Raw genomic sequence first — 18,675 nt, 5'->3', positions numbered from 1 at the left:
TATCCAGCAGGCATGTGTGAGAGGAGACCAAGGGACTTCCCCTTTGTACAATAACTGTCCCGTTTAGGTTCTCAGTCTAGGCCCATGTGCAAGTGTGAGGCTGCGATAGTCTTTCCACACCGTGCGTATTTCCTTTATTCCATATCCCTTTATATGTATTCGCTAGACTTGTATAAAACTGTGCTCCATACTGTCACATGGCGATTGCGTCACAGTCACAGTGAATGGTTGAGGAATGTCACTGGACGTGGCCATATGTCTCAAGAAAAATCTCAAAACAATGTCAATGGTCTGGAAAATCTTTTTTTTTTTTTTTTAAGTTCAGTATTTATTTTCCAAAGCAAATTCAGAAAGTGGGTGGATAAAGGTTTTTAATTTCTCAAAACTAAATAAGTAATACCTTAGAATTTAGAAATGCCTATCTGGCTTACTGAGCAGATAGACTAGAAATAGACATTTTTGAATTTCTGTGTTTTTCAGAACCTTCAAATGTCATTGCATACATTCTATTTGCCAATGAGTTTTGAAAAAAATGTTGTATAGAGTCCTATTTGAGGACTAATATTTAAGGAGTATACTAGAGTGTCATTTTCATAATATAGTCCTGGTTCCGAAGAGTCCTCGATCCTTTCTTCCTCCCTGTTCCCTTCCATCCCTTGTTCCTTTCTCCTTCCTCCCATCATTGCTTCCTTCTTCTCTTCACTATTGAATTGAGCACAGATTTCTTTGTAGAACACATCCTTGTACTTCCGCCTGGCCTCTATTTCTGTCAGTCTCTGGTCAGTCAGCTTGACTTCCAGATTTCTACTCTATTTTTTCTTTACCTTCTACTCGGTCTAATTATATTTAAAGATCTACTAGACAAGACCATGTCTGTCTCATACCATGATTCTTCTTGAGAAACTGAATGGTGGCATGGGTCTGCTTTCAAAATTCTACTTATATTCTCTTTCCAGTTACACATGAAGGTTTTGTTTCTTCACGATCACTTTTAGATAACTTTACGATGACTAATTTCTCTATAGAATGATAGATCTTCCATCATGCTGCTGTCAGACAGGCAATACCTACACTTAGCTCTTGTTTTGAGGAATTAAAGCTGAGAGCCATATGGTGAAGTCCCCACAGACCCAAAGCACAGCTTTACTTCATAGCAGAGGTGGGGGTAAGGGTGGGGTTAAGTCCAGGAGTAAGTCTGGCATGAAGACATTAAATCTGGAGAGTTGTTTTGGATTTTCTTTGAACATTTGTTTGACAAAGATGGTTTCTTACTAAAAGAAAGATGTATAAAAAGCACCGATGGGTATTAAATTAAAGAGCTGTGTACACTGTGGTGAAAGGCTTGGTTTCACGTAGTGTTTGCAGTAGTGGAGTCACCATGGAGCAGAAAAGATGCCACCGTCACATTTCTCTTTCTAGAATACCCAAGTTAAGAGCCATCTAGACGAATCTGTAATCGGTCCCCTATTGTGTGCTACTTTTGAACAACGCTGTAAGTCCGAAGGTTGCTTTTTGGGAATTTTGCTCTTTGAGGAAGAACAAAAACTATATCATGAATCCATTTACTGAGAACTGAAAATGATGAGCGTCCTCACCTCTGTGTCCTTAGGAAAGGGAGATGAGGTTGAGAGGCGGGAAAGAGATGTGGAGACTCTGCTGGCTGAGTCAGCACGGCTGGTGTGAAGAGAAATGTTTACAGTGATTGGTGGGGGAGGAATCAGGAGCACTTGGAAGCTGCTCCCTGGGATCTGGCATGTCCCTCCTTTGTTTGGGTGAAGAAGCAGGATCTCAGAAGGGAATGGCTGTGTGGGATGTCTAGAAACAGGCCACTGGGGACCATTGGCAGAGACGTGGTGGGATGTACTACCTGACACGGGCCTGAGAGCTGGGTGACCACAACCCCATCAGCAATTCTCAGAGGGACTGAAAGCTCCGGGTCTTTCCTTAGTTCTTCAGGTACCAAGTGAACCCCATGGATCGTGCACCACGGCCCTGTCCTATGTTGCAGGAAAGGTCCCTGTAGAACATAACTGGATATTTCTCATCACCATTTAGAGCGAAGCTTGAAGCAATGTGATTTTGGTGAAGAAATTGCTGTGGCATTTCCTTATTTAAACTTTTTTTTAAAAAATACGTATTTATTTGAGGAGACATGTTAGTGCGGCTGTGGGGGAGGTCTGGGAACACCTTGCTGGAGTCGGTTCTCTCCATGTGGTTTTCCACCATGTGGGCCTCAGGGAGTAAACTCAGTTGTCAGGCTAGGCAGCCAGGGCCTTTACCTGCTAAGCCATCTTGCTAGCCTACATATGGCATTTCTCATACCCATGTGTGACAGAGTTACACCTCTACCCACTGCATCTTCCAGCCACTCAGAGCCACTTTGAGAACTCATGGTTCCCGGCTTCTGTCTATGTTCTTCTTACTCCTGGGAAATAGGAAGCAATATGGAAAGTAAGAGGGAAGGTCCAATCCTTTCCTGAATCTTCTCCCTCATGGAAGTTACTCATCTCTTCTTCTCAAGTTCAAGTATAATAAATATTAAATATAACGAAAAGACGAAGGTATATAGTAGAAATTATACCTATTAATAACGAAAAAAAGAATGAACTGTGTTCTTATAAGTTTGAATTGAACACTTACAATCTTCAGAAGGGAGTTTTAAGCCCTGTTTTGGGTAGCAAAATCCTTTCTCAGAGGAACTTGGCCTTGACCTGTGTAAGTGGACAATCCAGGCACACCCTGTGCTCTATGACAGAGCTCCAAAGTCCCTTTCCTACATATCATAGACATTTTCAGAAACACAACCCAAGAAGTGGGTGTAGATGTGGGGATGGGGTATCTATCAGACACATGTCACAGGCTAGAGGAGAAGTCTATTTTAGGGAGAATATCCTTTCCCTTCCTGTTGTTAGAGGTACAGGTACCGAGAAGCAGGCCTTGTCTGCAGGCTTAACAAATATCCCATTGGCACTCTGAGAAATTTTAATATTTTGTCCATTTATTAATCTATCAGTGAAAAGAACATCATAAGATATTCATTACTCTTAAATATAGAGGGCTGAAGAATCAGAACCATCATTTAGTTCTATTTTCTAGGCACCTCATGTTCCTGGGCTTCATTTATTACTTGATAAATAATCTAATTTCTTCCTATCATGTGACAGTTTCATCTGAGACTCAGGACACAGCAGTAAGAAAACTGACCAATCACCTTCCCTCAAGAAAGATACATTCTAGAAAGGAGCCAGGGACAATCATTGCACTACTTTGTAATGTAAATTGTGTGAGTTGTAACAAGATGGGGTTTTTGTAGCTCTCTGGGTTAACTTGACTTTCAGCTGTCTGTGCTTTGATGGTCCTGAATATCAGCATTATTGGAAGTGATGGGCATAGAGCATTGTGTTAAAGGATTCTGTATTTGAGCCCTGTGCTGCAAGCATGTAACCAACTACATTCCAGGCACAGCCAGTGTGAACAGGAACTCTCAGTCAACCTGGTCTCTATCCTGAGACACAGTCTTAAAACAAACCCTAACACAAAACAAACAAACAAAAAATAATAAAAAAGAAAAAAGTTATATCTAAGAAGAAACTGAGAAGGATTTCTAAGCTTAGGAGATAGTGATATCTGAGGAATCCTCATTTTTGTAATGGTTAGAGGGATGGAAAGCTGAAGTCTCCATTGTTAGATTATCTATGCATTCCTCCTCTCCATCTCAGTGAGTGGCCATTATTTACTTGACCTGTGGGCTGTACTTAGTGTGTTTCCTGCTTCTCCCACAGAACACACTCATTCAAAGCATTAACATACTTAATTTGAAAACTCTGCTTTTGTGCCATCACATTTAATTGCTTTCTTCTCAGCTGCTGGACACCTGCTCCTTCTCCTGCCGACACACCCCTTTCTGGCTTTCGCCCCTGTACTTTGTTGAAGCTCTCATCAGGGGCTCAACTAGCCTCTGCACTGCAGATCTGGAGTTAGTCTCCATTCAAAGATGGGTGCTCAGCTGTGCAGGGTCTCTCTTCCTCAGCAGGGTCCAGCACTGCGATGTCCTTCTTTCCTCTCGGGGATTCTCACTCCTTCCATACCCAGAGCCTTTGACTTCCATTTCCACCCACAATGCTTTAACATTCACCAAATGAAAGGCTCAGCTACTATGACTCACCCTCCTCGGAGGGCAGGCAGAGGCCATGTAATTTGGTGATTTGATTGGACCTTGGACTTTCTCTTCCTTTCTTTTTCTTCCCCAAGTTGAGGTCTGTCTTTTCCTCATAAAGATATGGCACTCTCCCCAGGAGGGACTGGATCAGCCCCCTGGCAGATTGTCCTTGCTCTACTTCAAGTCCTCAAGTAGCCTTTGGAAGGAAAGGAGAGGTTTGCAGCAAGTCTTTCAAACCGGATGTAGAATGCAGCTCTGACATGCAGCTCTGACAGGCTCTTACTCTGTGTAGAGCCCATTGGAATGGGCTGTTCCAGGTTAGCGTTCTCTCTAGAGGTGGAATTGAAGCTGAGCTTCGGGCTTTGAGTAAGCTCACAGGGAGGGCTGATGGGGCTCCCTTAGTCAGTAGTTGGTGGGTAGTTTCCAAGACTGTAAGGTGATCACTGGAGTGAAAGAGCATTTGCCAATATAAATGCTTCCCTGAAACACCGAGAAAAGCAAGGAAGGCTGGAAGCAGTTGACGAAACTTCCAAGGTAATTTTGGGTTGCAAACTTATTTCAAAAGCTTGCTATCACAGACTAGAATGCTGAGGCAGGTCAACCATCCACATGGGTGCACACTCTCTCGAGGCCATGGTAGCCAAAAGCCCAGGTGGTTCATAATCCACCCTACCCTACCTGGACACAGAAAGTAGCATCTCAGGGAATGTAACTGAACACTGCTGTTCTTGCAGTGGTATTAATTGTCCCAAGTATAAGAGGAATTCAGCATTGGAGATGAGACGGTTTCAATAGATGATGATCAGTAGCATGCATACTTGATTAAGGCGGGGTCTTCGCTTTTTTCACTTCGGGATCTATAGGGATTAGACTAGGGACACATTCTGTAGATACTTTCTCAGTTAATTAGGGAATCTTCCATTGATCTGTCTGCTCTTGATTTGAAGTCCAGTACATTCCTTGTAGAATTGCAGACGAAGCAGTAGGTGGTGTCCAGATGACACAGCGTGGCTTCTCCTCGGGTATCTCTCTTTATCATCCAAGTGCTAACTCAAACGCTGTGGGAGGACAATTGGTAGAAGACGGTGAAATTTATGGTAAAAACTCTGCAGAAACTTGATAAGTGCTCTCTTAGGATGTCTTCCAAAAATCGAGTGCTGATGTGGAATGTCACTTCATCTGGATCTGATTCACCTGGAGAGCAGACATCTGTCTTTTGTTTACAGAGAAAAATAAAGACAATTTGAACTTTGGCTCAGAGCCAGTGCCCTGGAATTGGAGGGAGCTGATAGCACTATGGTTTCTAGAACAGGGCAGTGGATGGGGTGTGGGGGATGGGCTGTAGTGTGTGCATCAAGATTATGGGCTGATTGTCACCTCTTACTAGCAGTGTGGCTTTGGGCCACGGCTATCTTAACTTCTTAGTGCTCTGGTTCTTCCATCTGTAAAGTACCATTTCCCCCAGGATATCAAAATGAGAATGCCTGCCTTGAATTTTTTCTAAAATTCAGTATACATAGTATTCTGTAAGTTGAAAAGCTTATGCGAGAAAATTGCAAATTCTACATACAAGAATCAAACAGAAAATATTCTCTATACTTTAAATTTTAAAAAGTGATGCTGATAACAGGACTTTGAACTTTCTTTTTTTATTATCTCTCTATGTTCATTGTACATGATATTGTATTTCATAAGGACATGTTTATACAGGTATCCAATGTACATCGTGCATACTCCTTCCTGTTCCTTCCTTCCATCCCCTCTACCCTCCCCATCCTGTTAGTCACCTTTCCTCCCTAGACAATTTGACCTTTGCTTTCCTATCAGAGATACATGCATTACTTTATGTATTAATATAAATTGTATAAAACACAAATGAGAGAAAATGTGCACTATTTGTCTTTTTGAGACCGACTTAAGTACAAATTTTCAAAGAAAGAACAAGAATAAGGATACAGTTTTCAATGTCTTAAAACCAGGAAGGTTTCCCCACCCCCTTCAAATGTGGTACTCCCTAGAAGTCACCTTCTGCTGAATCAGCCAAGACAAGAGAGGCCAGTGACAAGGCAGCACCCGCAGGGCTGGCCTTGAAATTCGATCTCCATTCAAGGTGGCCACATACAAGAAACGACTTCACTCAAGTCATGGTCACATGGGATCTTGAGATACACTCTAGTCGGGCACTAGCTCATGTTGATCTTCCAGCTCCATTTCCTGAGGACTCGTCAGAGCCATAGGAATGCCACTGAGGCAGCCACTGAGAAGCACACGTGGCCTTTTATGCTCTGTGGTTTGTACAGCAGAGAACCAATCTCACAGTCGGATACACACCCCTTTACAACTTTCTCTTCGTTCCGGAGGGAGGATATTGAATAGACCAACTAGTAAATTCCTAGTGTATTGTTTCATTTTATGTCTGGTTTCCTGTGTGTCTATTAGGAGTCTGTATTGTAGTTAGAGGTGTTCAGGAAAGAACACTGTACACATTAGGCATGTTGAGTACTTTGGCAGCTGAGATCCATAGATGTGATTAATTTGATTGATTCTGAAATTAGACAATGAAAATCATATTTTTATTATTGATATTGCAAAATTATCAAATCAGCTAGGACTTCGTTTTCAGCCAGTCAAAACACTGATTTTCTTGAGATCTTTGGGGGGGGAAACCCATTGATATAGCATAATTTTTTATTCTTTTCGGTTATGTGATGATATAATGGTCCCATTGGAGATTTATGTGGCTTTCCCCATCAAATATTAACTTAGAGCCTTCTGAGTGCCAACCCCTGAACTTGTGGGAACTGTGATGGATAGGACTCCGCACTGAAGCTCTCACTCTGTGCTTTTCTGCGTTTCCATTTCTGAATCAAAGAGTTCCCCAGTTCACAATTCCTGTTATTAAGTGCACAAGGTCACATAATCGAGGAATACACAGTACAGGAGGCCATGACCAGGCAACCATCCCTGTGACCAGGACCCACAGTAGCTTTAGCAAAGGGAGGGAGTGTTGATTTTATTTTCTATTATTCTAAAACTGGCACATCCCCTCCCCCCAAAATATAACATTTTCTCTCACTAGAGAACCATACACAATCACTGTATTTGTAAAATTCAGAATAAAGCAAGGTAACAAAATAAAAATTGCCCTTAGCCTTCTTACTAGGGATAATTACAGTAGCTGACCTTGTCTGTGACAAATTACAATATGCTTTTTAGAACCATTTTTTTTTTCATGTGAAGTACCTTGAACTTCTCCCCAGGATCTTGAGTATTTTCCATGCTGTGCATTTTCAGTGACAATAACAGTATCCTTTACTATGGAGTTACCAGATTTATTCAGGCAGTCCCTTCCTATTATACAAGTGCCATCTTATGGTTTCCTAGTCATAGACAAAGACGAGATGAATAGCCCTAAAGTAAAACTTGTCTGTATTAGTACTGATTTCCTTGGCACGCAGTCCAAGAAATAAGATGATTGAGTCCACAGTTCTACGGTTTAAAGGGTACCCTGTGCACATATTTGTATCTGCTTTGTCGAACTGATTTACCTTTTTAGTAATAAAGGTAGAAATTAGAAATATTACCTTTCTTGATAGTATTTCTGCCTTTCTGAAATTTGTTGTATGTTGTAATTTTCAAGTAGTCAAATAGTTGTTGAACTTTAAAGAAGAAGAAGAAAAAAATCATAATAATAAGAAAAAAAATTACCAAATGTAACTAACTGTTGACTGTCAGGGAGAAAAAAAAAGAAGGAAAATAGTATTAATGTCTCATCACAATCCTTATGCCCAAACAAATGCTCATGTTTTAACTGGCCTTTTTATTAAGGCAAGCCAATATGTTTCAAATACAGGGCGTGGGGTGCGGGGTCTCTGTGCCCATATTCTAGAGCACGTAAATTGTCTGTCTCTATCTTTATCGGAACTGTCTCAGTACTGTGCACAGTAGCATTTTAAGAGAGAGTGGTTTGTTCAGTTAATAACACTCCACTTTCACTCCACTTTCACATTGTTCGCAATCGTTAAGAAAAACCATTCCCATCTGGCATTTTCTCTACATAAATTGTGCAGTTGTTCGGGCTGCACACTCTATTGTTCCCCGAACGCAAAAAGCTCTTGTGCAAGCCCGCTGGTAAATTGTCCCCTGGCTGTTTCCAGCAAGCACTGTTTGGGTAACTTCCAGGTAATTCTACCATAAGCGGTCCAAAGTCCAAAGGAAAATTGGCGACAAATGACCGGGAAGGAACCCGGAAGCAAATCTGTCAAATCACAAAGAAAGGTTTTTTTTTTTTTTTTTTTTTCCTTTCAATTTTTTATTTCTCTCTCCTAAATTTAACAGAATAAAGACATCCATTCTGATCTCCCCGCCCCGCTTTCTTTTCCAGCGCTCTGCGGAGGGGGTGAGAGCTTCTTGTGCCCCAATGGGATCTGCATCCCTAAGAAGCTGCAGTGTAACGGCTACAACGACTGCAATGATTGGAGTGACGAGGCTCACTGCAGTACGTGACCAGCTGGGCCGGGTTTGTCTGGGTGGGCCGGGATTCTCTGCAGGTGCCAGGAGGGCACCTAAATCACCACACTGTCATATACTGACGGCCGGGTGGGCCCTGAGTAGACGGCCATTGCTTTGTCTCCCCCAGAGCCACCATACTGGGGTTGTACCCCACTCCAAGTCACATGTTTATAAGGACCCCTGCAGCTAGATGTCCAAAGGAACAGCTCAGGGATTGAAACGTTTTTTCCATAAAGTTGTCCTATGATTGGGAAGAGGGTTGGGGTTTATTTTGTTTGGGCGAGGCATTTTGTTTATGTTTTTAAAACTTTGTAAGTATAATGGTCAACTGTTGAAAGGAGTTTTTTTTTTAAATAGGGAAACTTTTGCTATTAATGATTCTTGATATTTACGGATTAGCAAATCCCAAGCTTCTTGCTGGCTTTTGCTTCCCTTTAACTGGAGGGCTAGTCAGTGGTGTCGAGGGCTTTACCCCTATCATTAATAGACACCCTTCCGTGCGCTCAGTTCAATTGACTTGGTCGTTCTGACTCAATTAGCCAGTGGTTTGTCCAATACAGATTCAGATTTCAGGTTGTTTTGCATTTACTGAGAAGAAGGGAAACACTAACCTTGAGAATTACACTACCCTTTCCACACTCAGAGCAGAGCTGAGCAGTTGTGCACATCAGTGGTTTGAATAGATGTATGATTAATCACAGTCAGCAGGAGCAGAGTTATATTTCCTTCCTTTTTGTAAGAAATTGAGACCAAGCCACCTTGGTTGAGAGAGTCCTCTGCTCTGTTTACCGGGTGCCACCCCCTTTCCCTGTGGGAAGGGCTAGGATGCTTATTTGGTGGAATTTAGGGCAGGTGGCATATGGTGGTATCGGAGCATTGTTCACCAAAATGTGGTTTCATAGTACTCGAGTTTTTAAAAAAATGATTGAGTGAAAAAAATAAATGGTGAGGATAGGCTCTGTGTCAACTTCTTAGAGGGTTTTAGCACATCTTGATATATTAAAGGTCTGAGAAATGCTGCAGTTTAAGTCAATTTTGCTTGAGTCAATGTGTCTTCCAACTTTTCCTCCTGTGAACTCTCACCCTTATTTATTTGTACATTTGTTTATTTTGTATATTCTCTAACACTTGGTAGAAATTAAGTTATGCTACATATATTTTGAAAACTTAGTTTTAGTAAAACATTGATTTTTTTTACAACACGGTATTTTCAGGAAAGTCTGTGCACACAGATTAACATGTAAGACATTTTTGTAGGTTATGTAGTTACATTGAGGACTGTTGAAATGTTAGCAGAAAATACTGTGCAAAATGACCATGGTAGAGAATTCTGAAAGGTTCAATTGGATTATGTCCATTTTATGGGAATGCAGTAGAACCTTTTTTATCTCCTGCTGTGGCTAGTATTGGGGCATAATTCAAGGTCAGCACGTGCTTTTACCCCTGTGGTGGGCCAGAGCTGGCTTCATCATTTTGTCCTCTACGGTGCTGAGCACTGATTGTTCTGTCAACACAGTCAGAGCTTCCTGCAGAAGTTTTTAAATGGAATTTGAGGGAGTCAGTTTTCCTAGTGACCAACTGAATGAGAGGGTAGTACCATTCTGGAAGGTACCTAGCAATGTCCAGGGAACAGTTTATTAAATAAGATGGTCACTAGCTTTCATTGTACTCATACATCAGAATGACATGGTCTGGCCCACTGAGAAAATATATCCCTTTAGCAAATGCTCTTATGAAAACTCCTAGGGAAACATACATGAAGTTTGGCATGCTATCATTTCTGACCATCTGAAGGCACCTCTTTCTATGCTTGAGCATTCAATGAGTGCAGCATTTCAACAGAAGCTTTTTGTGACTGGTCCTATGCTCCTGTGGTTACTGCCCTGTGCTGAGAACCATGTGTGTCTGAAGTGGCAGTGTGCAAATCAGAATGTCACCACAACCCCAGGTACTGAGGAGGAGAGAAGCATGGCTGAACATTCCCTGTGAGAAACAGAAGAAAATACCAGCTCAATATTCTAGCAGGCAGAGAACACAGTGGCCAGACAAGATAGCAAGTTAAGATGTCCCCTGACCTGAACTTGTTTTCTTTTACAAAGCAAGTTAGGTAGTTTGTGTAGTTGATTGAGTTGTTAAATTCAACAGAAGCAAGGGAAAAGACTTACCTGTGCTAAATTATCCAGAAGCCCCACCAGAAGCATTTGCCTAGAGGATTTGATTAAACTGTCAGTTTAGGAGGGACTATGTACCCCTTTCTTTTGTTCAAATGTGGCAGAGGTTTGGGGCAATAAAGAAGTCTACCAGTGATCAGAGTGATGGATGTGCCTGCAGTCAGTTGTGAAAGGTTCCAAATGCAATGTGTTTTCTGTCATACATGCTGCCTTTGCATTGGCCTTATGCATACAAATTCAGACTTGGTGAATTACATGGTAGTCTCATCACTCATATGACAAGCAAACGTTTTGTTCTGGTTGCTCTAGCATGCCCTGGGTGGTAGCTGACCATCTAGCATGCCCTAAGTGGTAGCTGACCATCGCAGCATGCCTTGGGTGCTAACTTACCATCACAGCATGCCCTGGGTGGTAACTGACCATCACAGCATGCCCTGGGTGGTAGCTGACCATCATAACATGCTCTGGGTGGTAGCTGACCATCACAGCATGCCCTGGGTGGTAACTGACCATCACAGCATGCCCTGGGTGGTAACTGACCATCACAGCATGCCCTGGGTGCTAACTGACTGTTGCAGCATGCCCTGGGTGCTAACTGACCATCACAGCATGCCCTGGGTGCTAACTGACCATTGCAGCATGCTCTGGGTGGTAGCTGACCATCACAGCATCACTTAAGTACTTCTGACTGCGTACTGCATCCCTTCTCCCAAATAATTTTGTCTTGTCTATCAACCTATTCTTAAGGATTTATTGAGTGAGATTATTCCCAACAACCTGGAACAATCTGTTTCACAACAGAAAGTATTTTTGGAAAATTAGGAAGACTTAAGAATTTTCTCATTCTGCTATTCAAGGCAGACTGTGTCTATAACCTGGGATTTCCTTAGCATGGGCTGTAGCACGAATCTTAAAAGTTTTTATTAATAAAAACAACCCTGGAGCTGGGTATTGGGGTGAATGCTGGAAGATCAGAGAAGCAGAACAAGCCACAGCCACCTCACCTCGCCAATTCCTCAGCTGATCCTGTTTCCTCAGACTGAATGCCTCTCAGCTGAACTGTGCTGCTCAAAAGTCTAAAAGCTTAACCAGGTCTAGTTCCTTGTCCTCACTCCTTAAAATACCTTTCTGCTTCCTGCCATTACATCCAGGGATTAAAGGCTGTTGTTACCACACCTGGCTGTTTCCAGTATGGCTTTGAACTCACAGAGATCCAGATGGATCTCTGCCTCTGGAATGCTAGGATTAAAGGCGTGTGTGCCACCATTTTCTGGCCTCTATATCTAGTTCTCTGACCCCAGATAAGTTTATTAGGGTGCACAATATTTTGGGGGGACACAGTATAACCACAATGGGCTCATTGCAATAGCATCTCCAGGGAGCACCATCCACCCCTACCCCCCCCCCCCCACCTGATTTGCTTGGTCTGGAGGCGAGTTTTTGGAATAACTGCCCAGGTAATCCAACATGTAGCCTCTGGACCAGAAGTAGCTCATCTCTTTTGTTGCCAGTGTTCTGTAAACTTTTGACTGGGTGACCATTTCTGGGAACAGTTGGCACAGGGGTTAGGGGTTGCATATACTGGCACACAGCAGGTGTTTATAGGCATGTATTGCTTAAAAGCTCCAAAGAGCTGGCTTAGCAGTAAAGAGTACTCATTGTTCTTAAAGAGGACACAGATTTGATTCCCAGCACCTAATGGTGGCTTACAGCTATTATTACTCCAGTCTCAGGGGATTTGATGCCTTTTTCTGAATTCCAAGGGAGCCAAATATGCATGTGGTGCACAGACACATATGTAAGCCAAACACTAATACACATAAAATAAAATAAGCAAACCTAAAACCAAAAACAAGCGCCAAAGAAAAGGGTTCCTGTCCTTTGGTTCCAAAATTTCTCCCATTCCAAAACGAATCAGGCCTGACCCTGCTGGCTTCCAGGGTCAGCTGGGATTGGGCTCATTCACAGTGGTGTGACTGTATACTCTTTGGCACATGAAATCAATCAAATACTTTTGGAAACCATTTGCTCTGAACTTTGGGGGAAATTGGTGAGCCTATTATTATTTTCTTTTTTGAAGAGCGTGTCTACTTGATTGGGAGAAGTGACATACTTGATCGATATTGTACGTGCTGAGCTGGCTGCCCATTTTCCTGTACTTACCATTCCTGCTTCTGTGAACTTGGGCGCAACAACTCTGCCTCTCTTTGCCTTCATTTCTTCATGACCAAAGTGGAAACAAAACTATGTCTAGAATTGAATCGTTGGATATAAACCTATAGAGCCATGCCACAACTCCCCAAGAATGCTGAGGTTCGTGGACATGGTGGTGCTTGTAACTATAGTTGGGGTAGTCTCTGCCACCTCCATTGTGTTATTTGTGACTGAGACAAGTACCCTAGAGAAACAATTTAAAAGGAGGAAGGATTTTATGTCGATGGTGGGGCATGTTTTGTTTGGATGTTGGTTTCTTGGCTCGTAGTCTCCGGTGACAGCACATGACTGGCTGGCTTCTGGGCCTGAGATGAGGCAGAGTACCATGGTGCAAGGGCACAGTGGGGCACAGTGCTTCCTCTTGTGGCGGCCAAGAAGGAGATAATGGGGATGTGCATGCCTACCACCCTCATGTCTCTGCTAACCTGTTTTCTAGAAACCTTTTTTTTGTAAGATAAGGATGCATGTAAGTACTAGAAAGCATTCCATCAGGATATTGAAAGTGTCTCATTTGACAACTAAGGAAAGAACCTTAAATGTTTGCAAAATTCACTGAGCATAGTGACTCTGTGGAAATACTGACTCAGCTAAACAGTCACAGATTCTTTCAGTGAATTTCAGCCATCTGTGAACCATGTTGTAGATACCCAGTGAGTAGATATGCTGCATCTTGATTTCTTTCTCCACAGTACTTTTAGTCTAATCAGGGGAATAATACACAAAGTATTATTTGAATCTTTTTTTCTTTTTCGTTAATTAAATTGTCGCCGACATTTTTCTACATGTATAAAACACATTCTAATTCCTATGACCTTCTACCCCGTCAACCACCTCTTCCCTACAAGCACCCCTTTCACATTACTGACCTTTTGCTTTGTTTATTACCCACTGAGTTTAACTGGTGCCATCTGTGTGACCATGGGTTTGGGACGATGCATCAGAGCTTGGTGAGGTCACCATCGAGAACACAACTGAAGACAGTGACTTCCACCCTTCCAGAACCTTTGTCAGGGAGAGGTGAACCCTGTGATCCCCCCCCACCCCCATTCACAAGTGGCTGTTGATGGGCCCAGTGTAGGCAGTTGTTGTGAGTCAAGACAGCACTTGCTGCATCGTGCCCAGAGGACATGCCATAGCTTTCCCAGACACCATTAAACCTTAATGATTAAATCAGATGCTAACTAGGACATTTCAAGTATGTTTTTGAAAACAGTAATACGGGAAATGACATAACACCAAACAAGATGGTAGAAATGTAGTGACACTAAGTCCTAGTATCAGAAAACAGGGCGCTACGAACTTGGGTATGCAGAGAGGCCGGTGGGAAAGGGAGGCTGTAAGCTAGGCCTGTCCCCATGTTTATCTGCCAGGGCCGTGGTTTTCAACTCTGCAGGTGACATTTTGCAACATGTGAGACGTTTCTCACTGCTGCAGCTGTGAGCCTCAGGGGTGCTGCCAGTGTCCAGTGGTTTTCAATCAAGGACACTGCTGAACATCTGTTCCCATGCAACAGTGAATTACTCCATCTAAGATGCCAGCAGTATGGCCGGGAGAGCCCTCCTCCAGAGGCAGAGGCAGCGGCAGAAAAATAAGATCCAGGTATTCACCAGGGCCGGCCTCTTACAAGTCTGTTAGAGAGAGACGAGGCAGTGCCCGGCAAGTGCTTTAACCTCTCTGGTCATCTCACCGTGAGAAGGTTGCACAAAATGACCTCTCCTCTCTAATTTTGTGGAGGATGGAAACGGAGATTTCCTGCTCACTTCTTGACTTGAGGCAAACCAGCTTATGTTTATGGAGTGGGAGCCTGGGCAAACTGAAGGAAGTCCTGGATAAAAAAGACTTTCTGTTTCCTAGCATTCGGCTTTAATTTAAGGATAATTTTTTGAGGGACAAAGGTTAATAGTGTATTTATCAGATGCCAAACTGAGAGTAAATATTTACACGGAAGAACTTAAGAAGAAACATTTTCCAACAAGTTCTTTGTACAAAAGAAAGGGAGAGGGGGGTGGAGAGCTGCAAGTATAAAAACACCTAACTTAGGTCCAGGCAAAAATATACTTGAGTCGAGCAAGAAAATCTCAGCAAGCACCCTTTGAAAATTATGATTTGTTGGCCCCAAATTGCGCTGACCACATCTCTTTTCAGCACAAATAAACATTTACTCCAATAAAGGGAGCCACTGTGATCTTTGCTGTTTGCTGTGGGTCCCTGGCTACATGGTCCTCTTGGTTAGGGTTCCGAGTGTTTACGGATCTGAGGGGAGGTACGGAAGTAACTGGCTGTTTTCTAAGTGCAGCTAATTTGGTATCTGACTCCTGAGAGAATTTTCTCATTGAGGAGGTGGCAACAGAAGCCACATTGAGTTTTGCAAGCTAAATGGCCGTGTGCTCTCCATTCCTACGGTAGTTTAGCAAATGACAGTGCTGATCTTAAAATAGATCTCTGATGAGATGTTTTAGTATGGATTATCAAAGATCCAGAACGGGCTTCACAGAAGACACGGAAACTTCTGGAAAGTTTTGGTGTACTCTTAGGTTAATCAGATGCTAAATGGAGTATTTGATTCCCTAGTGCCCTTGCTATCAGAAAAAGTAGCACATGCTGCTTGAAAAGAATTTTGTTCATGGTCTCCAATCTTCCCCTCTCCTCTCTGGGGGATGCACGGACTCTTACACTGACGGTTAAGTTGAGAAGACTATTTTCCTGGTTAATGCTTGTTCTACCAAATTAATTCATAACTTCCTAAAAATAATTAGATTGAAACAAAACAAAAATGAAAAGACCTTTTAAGCAATTTCATTAAAATAACAACAACAACAAAAACAAAACAAAACAAAAAATCTACACATATCTCAGTACACACTTCCTACTCTGCTCTGTGGATATCAAAAGCAAGCAAGGTCATAACCTTCCTGGGCTCGGCTCTTGGTCACACCTCACTCAGCACAAGGGTGCAGCATGTCACACAGGAGGAAACAGGACTGTCAATATGAAGACTGGCACCTTTTCTTGTTCTTACATTTTCCTTTATTATTCCATCCTTGCTTGAAAATTGTTCAGGTTGAGAGAAACAAAAAATAAAAAGTTCTTAAACTTTTCTGTACACATGTAAATGTGTAATGTGTTTTATGTCAGGCCTGCCGACAGTCAGCTGGGTAGCTGGGTAGAGGTGTGCGGATTGAAGAGACAGTGAAGAAGACAGAAAAGAATCGAGAGGTCTGCGGTCAATGCCGGACAGTCCCGAGTTTATTTCACAGCCCACTTATACACAGTTTTGAAGGACAGAGGTAGAACAACGCACAGCACAGGCATTCAGCCACTATCTATCCTGCCTTGTGTCAAGGAGCAGGCAGTTCCTTTTCTATCTCAATGTACCTCTGGCTGACATCGTCAGCCTGCATCTAGCTATATAGTGTGTTCCTTCTTGTGGGCTAATCAGGACTTTCTCACAGCCCTTCAAGGAGACTCTGTGGGCTAATCAGAACTTTCTCACAGCCTTGGAGCAAACAAGCCTGAACTCTATTGACTCAGAATAGACTTCAGATTCAAACTGGAGAACTGAGTCAGTTGTGGGCTCCCACAGTTTATATATATATATATACATAAAATCTATTCTTAATGAAACTACTGTAGAGAATCTACAAGGCCCATGTCATTCTTGAGATGAGGTGACTCTAAAAGTTAAGATAGTTCCTCATAGAAGGAAAGTTTTTTGAAATAGGTGTTTATGAACTGTTTAACTGACCAATGGCAAAGACCTCTCATTTATAATTGTACATACTATTGAGTATGGTGTCATAACTCAGTAATGTCCACACTATATAATGATCAAATGCCTCTGTATTTGGTATCATTTCATCATGCTTGTTCTTCAGTCTCTTCTAAGGTATAGTATAGTATAGACTATAGTCACTCTACTGGGCTTTAGAACACTAGAACTTGGAGAGAAGTTGGAAAACAGGTGGCAAAGACTTTGGATAATAATCATTGTTATTGAGCTTAGCCTGCTGCACTAAAGCTGTGCTCACCACATCCTGTGTGAGATGCAGGATGCTAGGCAATTCTCATTTTGCCATCATAGTCTTGGGAAAGTGCTTGCTTACTTGAGGATCATGTTATGAAATACCCATTGATATAAGCATTGATGTTTATGCAGAAAATAATGGCAATACTCCAATGTAGATGGCATATCACCTCACTACATTTATACCAACCTAGACTTGCCCTGTAAAGGAGATATTTAGAAATGGCACATTATCCACCAAAGCCAGCTACTCCAGATAAACCTAGACTACATTAGTTAGTATGGTGACTCAAGAAGACCTTTTATCTCACCTTTTATTATCAAAGATCTTTCATGCAACATAAAGTAAAAGTCAGATAAAGACGTCCAGAAAGAGATAAGAGAACTTGACTCGGGAATCAGTGTCTTGGTGGCGGTTCTTCAGTGACTCTGCCAGCCACTGGGTTTTTCTAACTCCTTATCTGTAAGATGAGAGGCATGGATTGGGTCATCATCAAGGTTTCTGTCCCGTGCTAGCCTTTGTCCAATTAGACACTAGTGTAGTGTGCTGCTCGATGACACATCTGTAACTCTCCTTGTCTGCAGACTGCAGTGAAGATCTGTTTCACTGCCACACAGGCAAGTGTCTCAACCAGAGCCTCGTGTGTGATGGATATGATGACTGTGGAGATCTGAGCGATGAGCAAAACTGTGGTAAGTAGCATTGATTCCTTAAAGGGTTTTATTAGAGACCACACAGGTCTTTATGACCAAGAACACATATCTGTCTGTTCACCAAACCTTCCCTTTTCAGAAAGAAGAGTTTATCTGACCACTGGTCTGAGCCATGTCTTCTGCATCAGCACCCTACTTCTAACGGTCATACTAAGGAAATGTCAAGGAAGTAGAGTGGAAAGACGATGGAATTGTTAAAGTGCTAGTGTTTTTCAGGGTCGTGTTCTGTTTATCCTCTGGCTACAGCGGGCTTATATTTGGATTTTGAGCTCCTGAGCAAAACTTTGCTGAGAGATATATTACAAAGTATAACATGTGACCAAGGCTCCCACCCTCCCCCCACCGCATATGACTTTAGCGACGCCTTGTGTGATATATTCGCCAAAGGTTAGATGACAGATTGGTTTTATGTGCAAATGCTGATTTCTTGTTTTTCCAAATGTAAACCTTCCATTGAAGGAACATATTTAATTCTGCATCATGTCTTTTGAATCTAAACCAGCAAAATAACTTTTGCTTATTGATTGTTACAGCTTGATATTAGCTTTATACTTTAGGCAATGTATTATTGACAATAGGAAATTTGTAATATGTACCAAAGGGCAAGCTGAAATGAAGACAAATATTGGACAATGGTCAACATTTGAGACTATCTAAAGGGATGCTAGAAAGGATTAGAGGGTGAGGCAAAGAATGTCTTGGAGTGGGAAATTTGGTAGTTTCTAGGAGTATTGTCTAACTTCCCCTTACTGCATCCATAAAATATTAAAAACTTTAGGTGTACAATCCACTAACTAATTATTAGATATACATAGGACTTTCTAGACTTGGGACAAAGAATGAGAGACAATTGCCATCTTGTCCATCACAGAATCTAGTGT

General features: G+C 42.2%; 1 protein-coding gene across 3 annotated transcripts in view; it reads left to right on the top strand.

The window, feature by feature from the left end:
* The window catches only part of Corin (corin, serine peptidase), a 202,088-nt gene that overhangs the window by 120,432 nt on the left and 62,981 nt on the right, over window positions 1-18,675 (top strand). For all 3 annotated transcript variants that reach the window (XM_059275966.1, XM_059275965.1, XM_059275964.1), the window contains 2 exons: window positions 8,544-8,657; window positions 17,666-17,773. In XM_059275966.1, coding sequence (XP_059131949.1) covers window positions 8,544-8,657; window positions 17,666-17,773 — 222 coding nt within the window. The remainder of the gene's footprint in view (window positions 1-8,543; window positions 8,658-17,665; window positions 17,774-18,675) is intronic.

The sequence above is a fragment of the Peromyscus eremicus genome, chromosome 10 (genome assembly GCF_949786415.1).
Source record: "Peromyscus eremicus chromosome 10, PerEre_H2_v1, whole genome shotgun sequence".
Classification (NCBI taxonomy): Eukaryota; Metazoa; Chordata; class Mammalia; order Rodentia; family Cricetidae; genus Peromyscus; species Peromyscus eremicus.
Note: the sequence above shows the minus strand (reverse complement) of the source record. Positions and strands in the feature narration are given on the sequence as shown.